The sequence below is a fragment of the Megascapheus bottae genome, chromosome 29, assembly GCF_031878675.1.
Source record: "Megascapheus bottae isolate mThoBot1 chromosome 29, mThoBot2.hap1, whole genome shotgun sequence".
NCBI lineage: Eukaryota > Metazoa > Chordata > Mammalia > Rodentia > Geomyidae > Megascapheus > Megascapheus bottae.
In genome coordinates this window covers 14,182,505-14,201,523 of record NC_143537.1, presented here as the reverse complement: position 1 = coordinate 14,201,523, position 19,019 = coordinate 14,182,505, and the positions used below count along the sequence as shown (strand labels likewise).

The 19,019-nt window shown below is 40.4% G+C and overlaps 1 protein-coding gene across 2 annotated transcripts in view; it reads right to left on the bottom strand.

The window, feature by feature from the left end:
• The window catches only part of Cdc42se2 (CDC42 small effector 2), a 55,343-nt gene that overhangs the window by 16,447 nt on the left and 19,877 nt on the right, over positions 1 to 19,019 (bottom strand). For both annotated transcript variants that reach the window (XM_090320761.1, XM_090320762.1), the window contains exon 2: positions 13,652 to 13,954. In XM_090320761.1, coding sequence (XP_090176887.1) covers positions 13,652 to 13,705 — 54 coding nt within the window. In that variant the 5' untranslated portion in view covers positions 13,706 to 13,954. The remainder of the gene's footprint in view (positions 1 to 13,651; positions 13,955 to 19,019) is intronic.

Here is a 19,019-nt window from a genome sequence, read left to right as displayed (position 1 = left end):
AGCACTGCCAATAATAATAATAATAATAATAATAATAATAATAATAATAATAGCTATAAACAATGCCCAATAGCTATAAACAATGACCAGGTATTTCTGAAGGATCTGTATTATATATGGAAGATACTAAAATGTAATGTCAATGTCAGCAGAGTTTATGTTTCAGCATAAAAATTACTTATCTGGGCCAGGAATTTGGCCTAGTGGTAGAGGGCTTGCCTAGCAAGCACAAAGACCCAGGTTTGAGTCCATCGTACCACATACAAAAAAAAAAAAAAGCCAGAAATGGTGCTGTGGCTCAAGTGGTAAACCACTAGTCTTGAGGAAAGCCCAAAGACAGTTCTCAGACCTTGAGTACAAGCCCCAGGAATGGCACAAAAAATAAATTACTTATCCACTGGTTTAGCTTTCTCTGCTTCACACAAATGTCATTTTGTGGATAGTCTGCTGTGTTTTCCACACTGTGTGGATCCTCTAAAGCAGGGCTTCACAGCCCTCAGTGCCTGCTGAGCCCCTCAGGAAAGACTAGCACTGGCTATGGAGCTCTAGGCCCACGACTTCCTACCCAGCAAGTTTGGGGTGGGGCTGGAATCGGCACTAGAACAGGATTCCCAGAGAGACGATGACTCAGTGGCTGAGGAACCCTGAACCAAAGGTTGAATACTCCTAACATAGTAACAGGTCCCACATAGTAACAGGTCCCACTTCTACAGAGGCTCAATATGTGAACACAGCTGCTAGTACACACAAGTACAAGACAGGATGCTTTAGTATTCCCTCTGACAGCCTCTCTTCCGCTCAGGCATCTCTCAAGTCCCTGTTTGGGCACCCACTCTCCTCCCTGGAAAAAGTTTTTAAATGTTTGTGTCAGGGGCCAGGAGTTTGGCCTAGTGGTAGAGTGCTTGCCTAGCATGCACGAAGAGCCGGTACCACATATGTAGCAAAAAGCCAGAAGTAGTGCTGTGGCTCAAGTGGTAGAGCCCTAGCCTTGAGAAAATCCAGGGACAGTGCTCAGGCCCTGAGCCCAAGCCCAGGACTGGCAAAAAAAAAAAAAAAAAAAAATGTTTGTGTCAGTTTGATTATTTGGAAGGTTATTAAGTTGTAGGATTCTTTCTCCTTAAAATCAACTCTACAACGATCAAGTCATTAAACAAAGTGGCTTCCAGGGTTCATAAAAACCAGATTGCTTTTACTCAACAGACTATCTCATCAACTGAAAAAGTTAAATAAACTTCCACTTCATCTTTCCTGCATTGGACCAACTTCTCACTATTTTCATTCCTCACTTCTGAGCTCCAACCATTGCCCCATATATATTTTACATGAGCCCATAGGGCTTTGGTGATGACTGCACAGAGCTTCCTGTGTGGCTGTCTGTCTCTAGGGAAGAGTTGCCAGCAAGGAGCTCAGCTGAACCCACCATCACCCATCTGTGGCGCGTACTCTTTGACTGCTGGACCAGCTCCAGAGGTAACATACAAATAATAAGAAAACCATTAGAATAGCCCAAGAAGAATTCTGGAAAATCATCAGAAGTAAACGTATCAATAACCATGTATCAATGCCATGACTTTAAGAAAGACGGAAGGAGCTGGGCACCCGTAGCATCACTGGAACCCTACCAAAGTACTGACAGCGCTAGGTCTTAGCTACCTTGACGTTTTGCTTTATTCTAAGCCTCAAAGTGTTGACAACTACTATTAAGTTTTGACATTCAAAATAACCACGTCTGCCAGGCGCTGAGAACTCACACCTGAAATTCTAGCTACTCAGGTACTGAGGATGGTGCTTTAAAGCCAGTCCAGGCAGAAAAGTCCATGAGACATATCTCTAATTATCCACTCCGAAACTAGAAGTAGATCATTCAGTGGCTCAAAGTGGCAGATTACTAGCCTTGAACACAAAAGCCTAAGGACAGTGCCCAAGCCCTGAGTTCAAGCTCTATGATCAACAAAAGAAACAAAAAATTATCTTTACTAAAAGGCAGTTTTTATAACTCATATGCTTGATCTTACATACTTTTTGCTAATTTGTGTTAATATGTTCATTTTAGTTTTTTTAATGCCAGTTTATTCTCCAGATTTTAATGAACACAGAATCTTTATGGTTCTGGCAAGCCAGCACTGGTGGCGCTCATGATTGTAATACTAGCTACTCAGGAGGCTGAGATATGAGGATCGTGGTTCAAAGCCAATCCAGGCAGAAAAGTCCCCAAGAGATTTTTATCTCCAATTAACCACCAGAAAAGCGAGAAGGGGGCCCTGTGGCTCACAATGGTAGAGTGCTAGACATAAGCTGAAGAGTTTAGGAACAGCACACAGGCCCTGAGTTCAAACCTCCACCATGAATAAAAAAAAAAAATTGAGACAGCAAGTATCTTTTTATCAGAGCAGTTCAAAGATATTTAGACTGAGACTTCATTGTGTCCTGCATAAGCAGGCATGGATGTTTAGCGTGAACATTACGTTATGCTAACATATGCATCTACTTTGCTTTCCCACCCTCCTATGACTCCTAGCATATGACACACGGGGCCAGAACCCTTCCCGGGGAAGGACTCAAGAAGCAGTCGCTTTTCTTTCATCATTTTTTTTTTTTTTTTTTTTGCCAGTCCTGGGCTTGAGCTCAGGGCCTGATCACTGTCCTTGGATTTTCTCAAGGCTAGAGCTCTACCACTTGAGCCTCAGCACACTTCCGGCTTTTTTCTATGTATGTGGTACCAAGGAATTGAACCCGGGTCTTCATGCATGCTAGGCAAGCACTTTAACCACTAGGCCAAACTCCCGGCCCCTCTTTCATCATTTATAATAGCAAATCTAGACCTGAGAGCAATCATGCCTGTTTGCTACACAGGACAAAACATTCCTCAGCAGACAGAAGTAATCCATGTACAGAGGGGGAAATGGGGGGGGGGGACTTTTTCTAAGGGGGGATGCTAGTATTAGGGACTAAACTCAAATCCTTCTGCTTGCTAGAACCATGACACCAGAGCCTTTTTTGTTTTAGTTATTTTTTGGATAGAGTCCCATATTTCTGCCAGGCAAGTTGGCTTTGAACTACTTATAAACCCTCCTGCAAAGCTGAGACTACAGGCATTCATATCAGCACAAGATTATTTGTGGAGAGTAACATTAATCCTCCCCCAGGCTGGTTTCAAAGAGTAATCCTCCCAAACCTCATCCTCGGTCCTGAGTACAAATGTGTAAGAAAAAAGCCAGGTCCAGCCTTTTCCTGGTGGTGACATGAGCTGATACACTCACTGCCTAGGGAAGTCTGGTTTCAAAGACTATCACCTAAAGTCTCTGACGAATAAACTAGCATACAAATGGAAGAGAAACAAGACTAGATGTTGCAGAGACTAGAAATAAGTAATATGATTATTACCTACATTTCTTTCCCTTCTAACTTCTTCTAAGCTCATTTAAACTTTAATACTTACTATATAATAATAGCAAAGGATTCTTTTAAAATACTAAAAGACTGCCTGTTTCACCTCAAGTCAGATACATTTTGACAGTCTCACAGCTCAACTTCATACCCACTGTGGGAATTCATTCATACATGTCTAGTAAAACATACTATAATGAAAACAACTATTCTTTCTTTTTGTGCCAGTGCTCAGGTTCAAAATCCTATCTTGTACTTGGCTCAGTTAGTGCTCTACCACTTGAGCCACAGCTATATGCCCAGGCCCTTTTACTGTTATAGTTTTGTTGTTCTTTTGTTTTGTTCCTGACAGATGTCATGTTTTACTCTAGGGCTAGCCCTAAACAATGATCCTCCTACCTGTGCTGGGACTATAAGTATGAATTACTTCAACTGGCTCCTTTGTTAATATGAATCTCACTAACTTTTTTTCCTAGAATCTCTACCTTCCAAGTAGCTGGGATACTGCTATGTACCATCACACCCAGCTCTTAATATAGTTTCTAATATATTATAGTAATTTGCAAATCTGACTAGACGGCTTAGGAACCTTTAAGAGCTAAAATTTAGGGGCCAGGAACGTGGTCTAGTGGTAGAGTACTTGTCCACTTAGGTCAACTTCAGATAACAATAACTTTTTAAATCAATCTCCATGTGAAAAGTAAATAATTATCATTCTCTCTTCCAGAGGTTGGCTCATTCTGACAAAGCATCATGGCCCTCAGGTGACAGCTTTTTATTAAGGAACCATCTCTTTAAGAAATTAGTCACGGGCCGGGAGTTTGGCCTAGTGGTTAAAGTGCTTGCCTAGCATGCATGAAGACCAGGGTTCGATTCCCCGGTACCACATACATAGAAAAAAGTCGGAAGTGGTGCTGAGGCTCAAGTGGTAGAGCTCTAGCCTTGAGGACAGTGCTCAGGCCCTGAGCTCAAGCCCAGGACTGGCAAAAAAAAAAAAGAAAGAAATTAGTCACAAGGAAATCCACACAAGCTGGACTTACAAGAAGGAAATTATCAATGTTTCCAGAAAAGGATCTGACCTGAGAGCAGGGGAAGGAGTTCAAAACATGTCAGACTTCTAAAAACAACCATGGTGAGGGTGTGCTATGTGTTCTCTGCTATCTGACTGATTTCAATCCCTGCAAACCAATTCTCTCCACTCTCTCCTTGGTGGGTTTTATCTTTTTGTACCTATGTTGGTGAGCAAGAAGAGCTCAGGGACAGCACCCAGTCCCCAGATGTACACACACGTACATGTACACGTACGTACGTACGTACGTAAACACACACACACACACACACACACACACACACACACACACACACGCACACACACACTTAGATGCCAGTGGCTAATGCCTATAATCCTAGCTACCCAGAAGCTGAGATTTGAAAAACCAAGGTTCAAAGCTAGCTGGAGCAAATCTTTATGACTCATTAATTAAGCAGCAAAATGCCAGATTGTAGTCACAGTTTAAGTGGCAGAGTGCCAGCAGTAAGCAAGAAAGCTGAGTATTCAAGCCCTAGTACTGTACAATAAAAAGGAAAAATGTTGGGGCTGGAGTTTAGCCTAGTAGTAGAGTGCTTGCACTCAAGCCTTGAGAAAACCCCAGGACAGTGCTCAGGTCCTGAGCCCAAGCCCAGGACTGGCAAAAAAATAAATAAAAGTAAATTATAAAGGAAGAAAGTTCAATGTGCTTAGAAAGCTTGAGACTATGAGTCTCAATTAAACTGACTTAATTATAGGTGCCTGCTATCAAAATTTCCTTCTCTACAACAGTACATGACCTAGATTCCCTGCCTATACTGACTTAAAATTGAAGTTTCTTACCAGTATCCCTTTTCTCTCCTATTTGTGTACACTAATGCTAATGTGAGATCAGAATCTAGCACATTGACTCTAAACAGAGGCTTAATCCTCTACTTCATTCTTGGAGTTGGTCTATGTTCATAAAACCCAAGAAAATTACTTTTCGTGATATTGGTGTAATAAAGGCAACTTTATTTTAGTCATTTAAAAAAATTATGACCTTATAAAAAGATGCAGACTTACACACTCTAGCACAATGACAGAACTTATACTGAAGATAAACACAACAATCTCCCAGATGCGGTCAGATGACTTGCACACAAAGACCTTTTAAGAAATGCTCCAGTATTCACTTAAGCTGCCAGCTAATAGCATCTCAGAGTCCCCACTGAGCACCGCTTGCTAGAATAGAGATTTGTTCATGAACATAATAAAGTCAGACCATAATGGACATAAAGAAACAAGTTAAAATCTAAGCTTATTTTTAGTTATTTGACCCCAACAACTTTTTTTTCTTCTCACTCACACATCAAGATGTTTTCTCTAAATTTATTTTCCTGGCTGTTGTCATAAGAAACATACCATAGTCAAAGGTGGCAGGTAGCATGTATGTAGTGTACAGCACTGAGAAGGTTTGGGAGCAAGAGAACTGAAGGATCCAGGCCAAGGTAATTTACCCAGTCAGAGCTATATGAGGTAGGCATTCACTAGGGTACTCAAAACATCCTGCTGGAATGTGTTCATATGCAGGGAGGAATACTAGAACATTTTTGCTTTTCATCATTTTTAAAAGTCAAGCTCTGTTAATGATATCGCATGTAGAATGACCTGTGGCTATTAAATGCATTTATTTTCATGAAAATTATTAAAAGCAAAGTAAGTAGCAAGTGCCAGGTTCAATTAATGCTTAACCACATTTGAAACTAAACACAAAACTGGAGCAGTTATGTTAAAATATCTTCATTTAATCATCAGCAGTTCACCTCAAAATGTCACTCAAAACACACTAAGGGACTGATCTATGCTATACTATAAATAGAATATGCAGAAGCGTGGAAGGACTGAACTGGGAAGTTTCATTTCAAGAAATCACAATTCTAATCCTGAGGCTCCTAAGCTAATAGTTAAATAAGCCAATATTCCTGTTTGCTAGCATTAAAATGCAAGACAATACAAGGTTCAACTTCAAAGAGATGCTACCACAATTGTCCACAATTTTGATAAAAAATTAAACAAAAGATAATGTCATATGTTGAAGATATGCAATAATGAACACTCAAACTGCTAGTTGGAATGTAAATGGAAATATCATATTCAGAACAATTTGATCTTTGAGATTAAATACTTTTTGTCCCTGAGCTGAAGTGCTCTACCTTCTGGCTTTCTGGTGGTTAACGGAAGAGTCTAAAGGATTTTCATACTTTCATGCCTGGGTGGACTTTGAACCGTAATTCTCAGATCTCAGCCTCCTGAGTAGCTAGGATTATAGGCGTGAGCCACCAGTGCCTGGCTAAAGTAAATATTCTTTTTTTGCCAGTCCTGGGCTTGAGCTCAGGGCCTGAGCACTGTCCTTGGACTTTCTCAAGGCTAGAGCTCTACCACACGAGTCTCAGCACCACTTCCGGCCTTTTTGTGTGCATGTGGTGCCAAGGAATCAAACCCCGGTCTTCATGCATGCTAGGCAAGCACTTTAACCACTAGGCCAAACTCCTGGCCTAAAGTAAATATTCTTAAGATATCACTGGTAAGTATATGATCTGGAAACTCTCCTCAAAGGGTGTCCAGGCAACACGCACACATGGCACAATCCCATGCTGACAGCCCAGTTTTTCAAAAGATGCACAATGGAAGCTAGGTGCCAGTGGCTCACACCTGAAATTGTAGCTACTCAGGTGCCTGAGATTTGAAGGCTGAGGCTGAAAGTCAGCTCAGGCAGGAAAGTTCCTGAGACTCTTATCTAATTACCTAAAAATCTGGGAGGAGAGATGTAGATTAAGTGACAGAGGGCTAGTCTTGAGCAGAAAAGCTCAGGGACAGTGCCCAGGTCCTGAGTTCAAGCCCCAGTAGCAGGAAAAAAGATGTACAATGGGTAAATCTATTATGGTATGACCTACAATGGGTAAATCTATTATGGTATGACCACATAGTATAATGTTAAAAAAAAAAAAAGACTGAAAATGAAGTTCAACTACCTACGTCAATACTGATCAACTTTGTACAAGTTAATTTAAACAAACAAGATTATATCCAATGATTTGATTTTAAAGTATAAACAAAAAATAAAACTACCTTGTTTAGGGCTACTTGTACAGATAAAATTATGAAATACAACTTGAACTGATTTAAAACTCAAGATACCTTTCCAGATAGGTGTTGATTGGAAAGGACACAGAAGGCTACTGAGAGTTCCGATAAAGTCAGCCTTTGTGTGTTAACCATTTACCATCCTTCATATTTATGCACAAAATATGAGTTCTTGTTCATTTGTTAGAATGATGGTTATGCTGGGTCCTATCTTTTAGTGATAATTCATTATGGATAAATAACATGATTTGGATCTGGTCTGAAAATAACACAGGAAAGCAGGACGTGACTAGAATAAGATTAAGACTAGGGATTGAAACTATTCAAACTGAGACAGGAGACGAGTCCATTATATTACTACTGTTCAAATAGTCTTCGGTGTACATAATGAGTCAACTCTGTAATCCCAGAGATTAGGGTCCTTCAGTTCGAGGCCAACCAGGCAAAACAAGTTCATGAGACTCCATCACAACTGAGGTCTCGGAAAGGTGATTCATGCCTGTTATCCCCAACAATGTGGGGAAGCACAAGAATGAGGATCACAGGCCAAGCCAGCATGGGCACATTTAAGTGGATTCATTCACTTAAATGTTTTGAGAAAATTGTGATTTTTGTATTAGATTAAATAAATCAAGATGGGCTGGGAGTGTGGCCTAGTAGTAGAGTGCTTGCCTAGCATGCACGAAGCCCTGGGTTCAATTCCTTGGTACCACATACACAGAAAAAGCCTGAAATGGCACTCTGGCTCAAGTGGCAGAGCACTACCTTGAGCAAAAATTGTCCAAGGACAGTGCCCAGGCTCTGAGTTCAAGCCCCAGGACTGTCAAAATCAATCAAAGAACATGTTCATTTGTGTTTTTAGAAAAAAAAAAGGGGGGGGGGAGGAAGATGACTTTTCTAACCATAGTTACATCTCATTTACGGTGTAGAATTCAAGTCCTAACCCTCAGTGGCTGACCTGTGGAGTACTAACTGCCCATGGAGGTACATACTGTTGGGGCATTGCTCTTCTGTTACAGACCCAGAAATCTTGAGTGCTACAGCTAACTGAACTGTTGGCTGCAGTAGCGGCCTTGAGACCATCTAGAAAGTAGGCCATATGGCCTCTGTTTCCTCAGCCACTTCCCTTTAGAAGAAATCCAGAATCTGCTACTTGAGGGGCTCCCTATATAGACCAGAGTGACCTCATACTCACTATGTAGCTGACTGACCTTAAGCTGAGGACCCTTCTGACTCAATCTCCCACGTGCTAGGATTACAATCATGTGCCACCACAGTCAGCAGGAAAACTCTGTAAACACCAATCATTGTGTTCTTCCTCTAATCCTTCATGGCAGGTCTACCACATTTCTTAAGCTTAGATGGGTTAAAACTAAAAGTCAGAAAGGCAACAACAGCAAAAGTCAACCCATGTCAAACAACAGGAGTCTACTGGCTCTCTGTACAGCATGGCCAGTCAGTGCAAGCCAGCAGGATGCAAACCACCTTAGAAAGTATGTCCTTCCATTGTCTTCTTTGCTCAACACTATCCAGTGATATCCCATCTCATGAAGAATAAAATGCAATGTCTTTTCATGACCTGGAAGGTCATAGTCACTGGTTACCTCCTTGACCTCATTCCCACTGGTCCCTTGACTCAGGGTCATGCTGTCTTTCTACTGCTCCTCTCTAACAATAATCTCTACTTCCAGAATTTTTTGTTTTGTTTGTTTTTTGGTTTTTTGCCAGTCCTGGGCTTCAGCTCAGGGCCTGAGCACTGTCCTTGGACTTTCTCAAGGCTAGAGCTCTACCACTTGAGCCTCAGCACCACTTCTATGTATGTGGTACTGAGGAATCGAACCCAGGTCTTTGGGCAGACAAGGCAAGCACTCTACCACTAGGCCAAACTCCCGGCGCCTACTTCCAGAATTTTTGCTCCTTTTGGTCTCTAATATCTGTTTGTCTGGGTTCCTACCGACTTACTCCCTTGAGTCTTTGTATTGTATAGGCTTTCCAAAACACTGTTTAAGCATCCCAATTTTTTCTACATTACTATTTCTCTCTCTGCTTTCTTCCCCCCACCCCCACCTCAGTCATGGGGCTTGAACTCTGGGCCTGGACACTGTTCCTGAGCTCTTCAGCTCAAGGCTACCACCCTACCTCTTGAGCCACAGGCCTACTTTCAGTTTTCTACTGGTTAATTGGAGATTAGCGTTTCACAGATTTTAGTGCCCAGGCTGGCTTTAAACCTCAATCCTCAGAGGTCAGCCTCCTGAGTAGCTACAATTATAGGCATGAGCCACCACAACCAGCTTTCTTTATCCACAAAGAAATTATCTCCAGCTGACAGCATGAATACTTATTTGCACATTAAAAACCTATTTGTACACTAAATACCTCTCTGCCACTTATTATCTGACTCACTGTAAAAAATTCCAGAAACATTTATAGGTACCTATAATAAGAGACTGTGTAGATAAGTCTAAAGTACATTTCAGACACAAACACAACTGTTTATCAAGGCCATGCAGGAAATCAAATGTGGAAGCAGAAAGATGAGCAGAAATGTGAGTTTTCGATAGAATTGATATTCACTGCTTTTTGGGTTTTGCTGTCCTGAGGCTTAAACACATCCTAGCCACTGTTCTGAGCTCCTTTTGCTCAAACCTAGCATTCTACCACTTGATCCATAGCTCCATTTCCAGCTTTTTTTCTGATTGGAAATTGGAGTCTCATAGACTTTCCTGCCCAGACTGGCTTCGAACTACAATCTTCAGATCTCAGCCTCTTGATTAGCTAGGATTACAGGCATGAGTCACTGGCACCTGGACAACGTTCACTGGGTTTTTTTGTTGTTGTTGTTTGTTTTTTTGTTGTTTTTGCCAGTCCTGGGCTTAAACTCAGGTCCTCAGATTTTTGTCAAGGCTAGAACTCTACCACTTGAGCCTCAGCACCACTTCTGGCTTTTTCTAAGTATGTGGTACCAAGGAATCAAAGCCGGGTCTTCGTGCATGCTAAGCAAACACTCTACACTAGGCCAAACTCCCTGCCCGACGTTCACTGTTTTTAAGGATACCTGAGAAATTTACTAGGACAGACTACAGTTCTGAAAACAGCTAACAAAACTTTTTTGTTGCAAGATAGCAACCATCCCATTTAAAATCCCTAATCTTAGCTTTATTTAGCCACAGTAATGATAACATTTCTAGTCAACTAGAACATTTTGGGTTACTATTGCTTGAAATACAAGGATTCTTACTGGATGTATTCTGTTAAAATAAAAGAGTAGGAAAAGAAAAACTGATTCTTAGGCTACAGCTCAGAAAATTGCAGTCTATTTTCTTTCCTAGATTGGGCGGTTCCTTTTTTCACACTTGGAATGTGCCAGTGTAGAGGGTGACATAGAACGTGGGAGAGCTGGCATCTAGTACTTGATTGCAGTGAATAGTTTAGGAAAGGAAACTTAAAAGATGACCAAGCAACTTTTCAATTAGGCAATCTTGGCATTTCTAATAAAACTGCAAATATACATTTCCCTAGAATAGTAAGAATTGTGGTTGGGAGCGTGACCTAGTGTGCTCACCTGGCGTGCAAGAAGCGTTCAATTCCTAAGTACCACATACACACAAAAGGCTGGAAGTGGTGCTGTGGCTCAAGGGATAGAGTTCTGGCCTTGAGAAAGCAAGGACAGTGCCCAGGCCCAGATCCTAAGTTTAAGCCCCAGGACCAGCAAAAAAAAAAAAAAAGAAAAAAAGGTCATAAAGATGAGACTTCATCTTCTTCCCTAGTACATAGTATGTACTATGTACTTAAAGAATATTAAATCTTCTTTGTAAAAACAAAAAACTAAGATGTTACAAAGCCTTTCTACACAGAAAATGCTCCAGCTACTTAAATAGCTAACCTATGTTATTCCATATTAGCAATGAACAAATACAACTATATTTTTGTTGGGAAAGAATTCACCTTGATTATTTACACTGTAATTATTGGCAAGAAATAATTTAATCCTTAAAAATAGAGTTGTCTAGGACCAGGAGTGTGGCCTAGCATGCACAAAGCCCAGGTTCAATTCCTCGATACTACATATACAGAAAAAGCCAGTGCTGTGGCTCAAGTGGTACAAAACTAGCCTTGAGCAAAAAGTGTTCAATCAAGGACAGTGCCCAGGACCCTGAATTCAAGCCCTAGGACTGGCAAAAAACAAAATAAAACACAAAAATTTATTTATATATATATAAATATAAATAAAACATCTAGAATGAGAGAACAAATGACATTGTATCAAAGGAAATATATTTATTACATGGCATATGTAACTGTAACTCCACTGTGTACTATCTCTAAAATAACAATAAATATATATTTATATCAATGTGTATGAGTGTGTGTGTGTGTTTATCAACCTGGGGTAACATTGTCCAAAAACTTACATAACTGTAACCCCTCTGTACAACATCTTTATTATAATTTTAAAAAACTTAAAATTAAAAAAAAATGCTGAAGCCAGGTGAGCCAATGGCTCATACCTGTCATCCTAGCTACTCAAGAGGCTGAGATCTGAGGATCAAGGTTCAGAGACAGCCCAGGCACAAAACTCCGTGAGAATCTTATCTCCAATTAAGCACCAGAAAACCAGAAGTGGCATTATGGCTCAAAGTGACAGTGTCAGACTTGAGCTGAAGGACAGCACCCAGGCCCAGAGTTCAAGCCCCACAACCAACAAAAAGTAAACAAAAATGAAAATAAAAATATACCAATCTGACTTTGTTTCTGGTCTAATAGTTAAGGAGTTCAAAAGCAATTACTCCCACAACATATAAAAGGCCTAGAAAACATGAAACCCAACAACTCTTAGATCTGTCAAAGAACTGAGGTCATAGAGATACCTCTACAAGACCCAATACTCTCATAGGAGGCCTAACTGTCCTGAAAGAACTACTAAAAAGACTCAGTATACATGCGGTTGGGAGTTAATCCCTGACATGGAGTCTTGAGGTCCTCTGCAGATGTGGGTTCAGGAATCCAACCAGAAACTCAGTGAACACAGAAGGAAAAAAAAACAAACCCCCCCCATGTTTCAACAAAAGACTGGAGGCGGGGGTGGGGAATGACAGCCAAATTTAAGCAAGCTGAAAAATTCTGTTTTTAACAAAACCTGTCCCCAAGAGAAATTATCTTATCAGAGCCTTAGCACCTGGGAGGAAAAGAAATATCCAGCTCCAGTTACTACTAGCCCCTGCAGTCCCTCCCCGCCACCCATCATCCTTTTTTGTCATAGGGCTTGAACTCTGGCCCCAAGCATTATTCCTAACCTTTTCTGCTCAAATCTAGCACTCTACCACTTTGAGATATAGCTCCACTTTCAGTTTTCTGGTAGTTAATTGGAGATGAGTCTCATAGGCTTTCCTGCCCAGGCTGGCTTTGAACCATGTTTCTCAGATTTCAGCCTCCTGAGTAGCTAGGATTAAAGGCATGAGCCACCAGCACCCGGCTTCCTCCAGCCCTTTCTCAGGATATACAATAGTATTTATAGTAATAACTAAAGCACTACAGATAAGGCATAATCTAAGCCAAGGATAAGTGGGAGAGATTTCACAGAGGTGACTGGTGGTTTTTTTTTTATTTTGTTTTTGCTCATTTTCTTGGTATAAGGGATCAAACCTGGGAACCCAGGACCTCAAACATGCTAGACAAGTTCTATACCACTAAGCTATATCCTTACCCTTTGAGGTGAATGCTGATGTAGACATCTACAGAAATGAAACAAAAACTGAAAGTGGGCAGGACTTAGAAAGCAAAAAAAAGAAAGCCATGTGTAAAATCAATCATTCAAGACCATTTAACATCTATCTGACCAAAAGCACAAAAACAAGACCTAATTCAAGCCTATTTCATGTATCTTCTTCAAAGGTCTGTTGTGGGGAAAATGAGATGGTTGAGAAGAATACAAAGATGATTTGGCAGCCACACTGTCTACGCACTAATTCAAACAACAGAGTTTCCTCAAAAGGTATTAACCTCTTTAAAAAACAGACATTCAAAGCCCCTAGAACAGTCCTGGATCCCAATTTCAGTGTGAAAATCTGCAGTGTGTGGAATAAGCATCTGCCAGTGTGGCATCATACTCACAGGCTGAGGCTGCTCCGCGATGCAGCAGTTGAAACACAACCAGAATTCACTCATGCTTTCAGTCCAAGGCAGCAGCAAGCACCGATGAAGGTTCCAGGTCTCAATTCAGGAAACTCCACAATGAGCCTCAGTATGATGAGGGGCTAATCCAAATAACTGTATTTCACTGGAGTTTTATTCTTGTATTTTGTATGGTCAGTTCAAAGTAGCAGATTCTTTCCTTTCTTCACTTCTTCCAGAGACTCTGAATCAGCAAACGATGTAAAATGGCTGTTGTAACTGGAGGCCAAGACAGCCGATAGTCTAGGGGAAAAAAAGCCAAAGAAAAGTTAACTACTTTTATTATCCTGCCATCATTTCTTAGACCTGTGATAAAACTTAAAACTTTTAGCTTAAAAAGTATAAACCGGGGCTGGAAATGTGGCTTAGTGGTAGAGTGCTTGCTTAGCATGCATGAAGCCCTAGATTTAATTCCTCATACCATATAAACAGAAAAGGCCAGAAGTGGCACATGAAGCCCTGGGTTCAATTCCTTAGTACCACATACCGGAAGTTGTGCTATAACTCAAGTGGTAGAGCTCTAGCCTTGAGAAAGCCCAAGGACAGTGCTCAGGCCCTGAGTTCAAGCCCCAGAACTGGCAAAAAAAAAAAAAAAAAAAAACACTGTAAGATGGTAACTTGACACCTGTAATTCTAGCATCTTAGGAAGTTGAGCTCTGAAGATCAAAGTTCAAAGCCACTCCAGAGAGAAAATAGAGGTGTGGCTCAAGTAGGTAAACACTAGCCTTGATCAAAAACACTAAAGGAAGGCATCTAGGCCCCAAGTTTAAGCCCCGGTACTAGCATACTTATAGAAACAACTTAAAATCATCACCCTATCCATTGACATAATTGCGTTAACCATTTTTCCTCAAATAGTTATCATTTCTCTATGGTGAAAAATTTCAAAATCCAATTCTTCGAAGGTTTCTAGAACATCGTTATCTCTAGGGCACCATTGTGCACTGCTCTGTGACTGACTCAGTATCCACTGAGTCAGTGCTGATCCTAACAAGTTTAACTCCACCCTGGTCAAAGACCTTGAGCACTAAGAAGTCACTGGGCAATCAAGTCTCCTGGTAGTCATTTATGCTCACTCAACACTGTTGTAACACAGACAGACAGGACTACTTATTTTCAAGCCTATTATTTCGTTTAATCCTTATATATCACATATCCTCATTTACATGTAAAGTGCTAATTGTAAATTACTTTCAAATATTAATTTTACATTGGTAATAGCTATATTTTCCTTCTCTTTTTAACTGTATTTAATTCTTAAAGTGAATAAATGACTTTATAATACACATTTTCCCAAGTTCAAATTTCCTTCACGTTTACAGTAAAGCTTGTATTACCTATTCCATAAAATTTAAAGCGTACTTTCTCAAATGTTGAGAAAAGGGAACCTTTATTCACTGTTAGTGGGAATGTAAATTACTGTAGCCATTTTGGAAATTAGTATGACAGCTTCTCAAAAACTAAAAACCTGATCCAGCAATGCCACTCTTGGGCACATTCTCAGAAAAAATCAAAGTCAGATCCAAAAGAGACAGGTGAACACCCATGCTTATCATAGCACTGTTCAAGTTACTGACTTAGCTAGGTGCTCATCTACAGATCAATGGGTGAAGAAACTGTGGCACTTACATATAATGAAGTATTATGTAACAAAGACCAAAACTGTGTCATTTATAGATGGAACTAGAGATATTCGCGTTAAGTGAAAAATACCCAACTCAGGAAAACAACACAAAAGCATATTACCAACACCCCTGTAATCCTAGCTACTGTGAAGGCTGAGATCAGAGGATCACAGTTTGAACCCATTTATGCAGAAAAGTACACAAGACTATCTCCAATCAAGCAGTAAAATGCTGCACTGGAGGCATGGTTCAAGTGGTAGAACACCAGTCATGAACAAGAATGTGAGTCATAACCAAGTTGAGAGTATGAGGTCCTAAGTTCAACCCCTGTACTAAATGTCAATACAAGAAGCAAGTAGAGTCAAAATCTGGAAGTGGTGCTGTGGTTCAAGGGGTAGGGCGGTAGCCTTGAGCTGAAGAGCTCAGGGACAACGCCCAGCACCAGAGTTCAAGTCCCAGGACCAACCAAAAGGAAAAAAAAAAAAAAGAAGAAGAAGAAAACAAGTAGAGACTATAATGGAGAGGGACAGGACTGTGGGGTAATGACAAAATAGGTAATGGAATAAATATGTTAAAAGTACATCTGGGCAGGGTGGTTCATGCCTGTAATCCTACTCAGCCTGTAAAGCTACTTACTCAGGAGGCTGAGATCTGAGGACCGAGGCTCAAAGCCAGCCTGGGCACAAAAGGACCTGAGACTCTTATCTCCAATTAACCTCTAGAAAACCGGAAGTGAAGTGGCCCTGTGGCTCAAGGGAAAGGGTCATAGCCTTGAGCTGAAGAGCTAAGAAACAGCTCCCAGGCCCAGAATTCAAGCCCCATGACCAACAAAAAAGGAAAAAAGAAAAAAAAAGGAATAGTAACTTCTCTGACCAACACACACCTTAATAGCAATTTATTTTTATTTTAAGTATAGAAATCATTTACAGAAACTGTCAGAAAATATTGAATTCATACACCCCCCCCCAAAAAAATCACAATCACTTACTAATTACCAGTAACTGTACCAACAGTTTCTTCTACCTCTTGAGCTCCAAGTTTCTTTAAATACATCCATCTTAAAAACCATATACACCGGGCACTGGTGTCTCAGGACTGAGTTCTGAGGATTGCAGTTCAAACCCAACCCAGGCAGGAAAGTCCATGAAATTTTTATCTCTTCTAAAACCACACACAAAAAGCCAGAAGTGGTGCTGTGGTCTAAGTGGTAAAGCACTATCCTTCAACAAAAGGAGGCTCAGGGAGAGTGCCCAGGCCCTGAAGAAATCAAGACTACCACAAAAAAAAAAAAAAAAAAAAACCCTAATACTTTAAAATAATCTCTACATAGCAAAAGGTATGTCACTGTAATAACATCAAACATTTAAACTTGGCTTTAAACACAGCCCAGCACATTTCATAAATAAAAAAAGGATTAGACTGGTCTGCAATATAAGAGAAATTTCACTTGACTTAAAAGATTCATAAGACATAAGAACTTACAAAAGGAAAGAACCTGAAACATCTTGCTGTCACTTATTAAATAACCTGAAGCAAATTACTCAGTCATTTTAATGACTGGCAAAAAGATTCCTTAAGTTTAAAAGCCTATTTCAAGCGCACTAGTGGCTCATGTCTGTAATCCTAGCTACTCAGAAAGCTGAGATCTGAAAACTGAGGTTCAAAGCCAGCCCAGACAGAAAGTCCATGAGACTCTTATTTCCAATTAACCACCAGAAAACTGGAAGTGGTGCTGTGGATCAGGTGGCAGAAAGCTAGCCTTGAGCTCAAGAGCTGCGGGACAGAGCTTAGGCTGAGTTCAACACCTCCATGACTGACCAAAAAACAAAACAAAACAAAAAAACAAAAAGCTTCTCTCAACGTGTAAATGAAATTGTCAGAAATGGAGTAGAAAATGAGATTGGGAGAAGTCAAGTAGCCAGGAGAAAGAGAGGTAAAAACTGTTTTCTGATCAAAGTATTAATCAACTTCAGCTCCCTGTCTTCATTTCCCCACCTAAAGCAAATGTTACAGACACTAGGCTTTTTATCTGTATGAACAGCTTTGCTACTGATAATTTCAAGAAACTATGGTCTAGAATGCTGTCTACAATTTAACGGTATAATTTTTTTTTAAGTCTTCTTTTGAAAAACAAGAAAGGACATACATTTAGTAACTTCTTAAACTTCTGGAGGTTTTTATAATTTGCAATGTTTTACCCCAATCCAGGAACTGAGCGTATTCAGTGTGTACAGAAGTGAATTGAGTGTGCAGCATTTAGACTCAAAGATCTATGACATATGTGAAGCTGTGCCAAGTTTAGAGGCATAGCATGAGACTGTTCTTTTTGTTATCTGAAGACTTCAAAAAGCATAAGGTACTCTGGTTACTTTTTTTTTTAAGAGATGTGAGCTTGGAGATATTGATAAGCTCCAGCACCCTTCCTTCCATTCTCTTGTTTATAGCAAGGAATGTCATACTTGGGGAAGGCGAGTTTAAGCCCTAGTACTGACACCATATAAAACAGAAAATTAATCACAATATCAAAGTAGAGCACCACTTATTTAGTCAATTATTTTCTTTTACAGCAATGTCAAAATTCCCTCAAGTTTAAATATAGGGACAATTTATAGGTCTGACATGTATTGTGATTAATAATTTTAGTAGATAGTTAAATTTTAACTTGGTTTTATGTTATTAATTGTACATAAAATACATGATTATACAAAATTGGTTTTACTCGGGTCTCTTCCTCCTAACTATAGAGGGTATTGGGTGATCGGAAGTTTTAGGAAAGGCTTCTTCACTATCTAGTTACTCATGCAACTCCTGCCAAGTGTTTTGTACAAGAAAGGAAGCACAAAGGTAATTAAAAGCCTTAGCAAGTGAGCAGGATGTGTAGTTCATCTTTCCTGGCCAGACAAGGAATCAATCCCTTGGGGCTGTGAAAGCCAGTTAAGAACAAAGTTCAGTCATTATCAGTGTAGAACAAGATACAGTGAAGACCAACCTTTAACACGGAGCTTCAGATTCACCCCCAAGAGAAAAAGATGAGTGATATACATTTACACTGGATTCCTTCTTGATTAATAAAGTGACTTAAGACTTGCATTTTAAAATTGTCTCCCAAAGTAATGAGGTATTTCTAGCTGTCATTGAGTTTTGGTAGAGAAAAAAACTTCTATAAAACTTAATTTTAGGAAGCTCAGCAAGATGGCTCTCACTGTAAGTCCTATCTACTCAGGAGGCTGAGATCTGAGGATCATGGCTCAAAAACAGTTCACGCACTAAAGAACGTGAGACCTGTGGCTCACTCCTGTAATCCTAGCTACTCGGGAGGCTGACACCTGAGGATCAAGGTTCAAAGCCAGCCTGGGCACAAAAGAACCTGAGACTCTTATTTCCAATTAACCTTTAGAAAACAGGAAGTGGGACTTGGCTCAAGGGTAGGGTGGTAGCCTTGAGCTGAAGAGTTCAGGGACAGCACGTAGGCCCACAATTCAAGCCCATGACCTATCCCTTCCCCGCCCCCCCAAAAAAACTTAATTAGCAGGGCCAGGAACGTGGCCTAGTAATAGAATGCTTGCCTAGCATATACAAAGCCCTGGGTTTGATTCCTTGGTGCCACACACACAGAAAAGGCCAGAAGTGGTGCTGTGTCTCAAGTGGTAGAGAAAATCCAATGACAGTGCCTAGGCCCTATG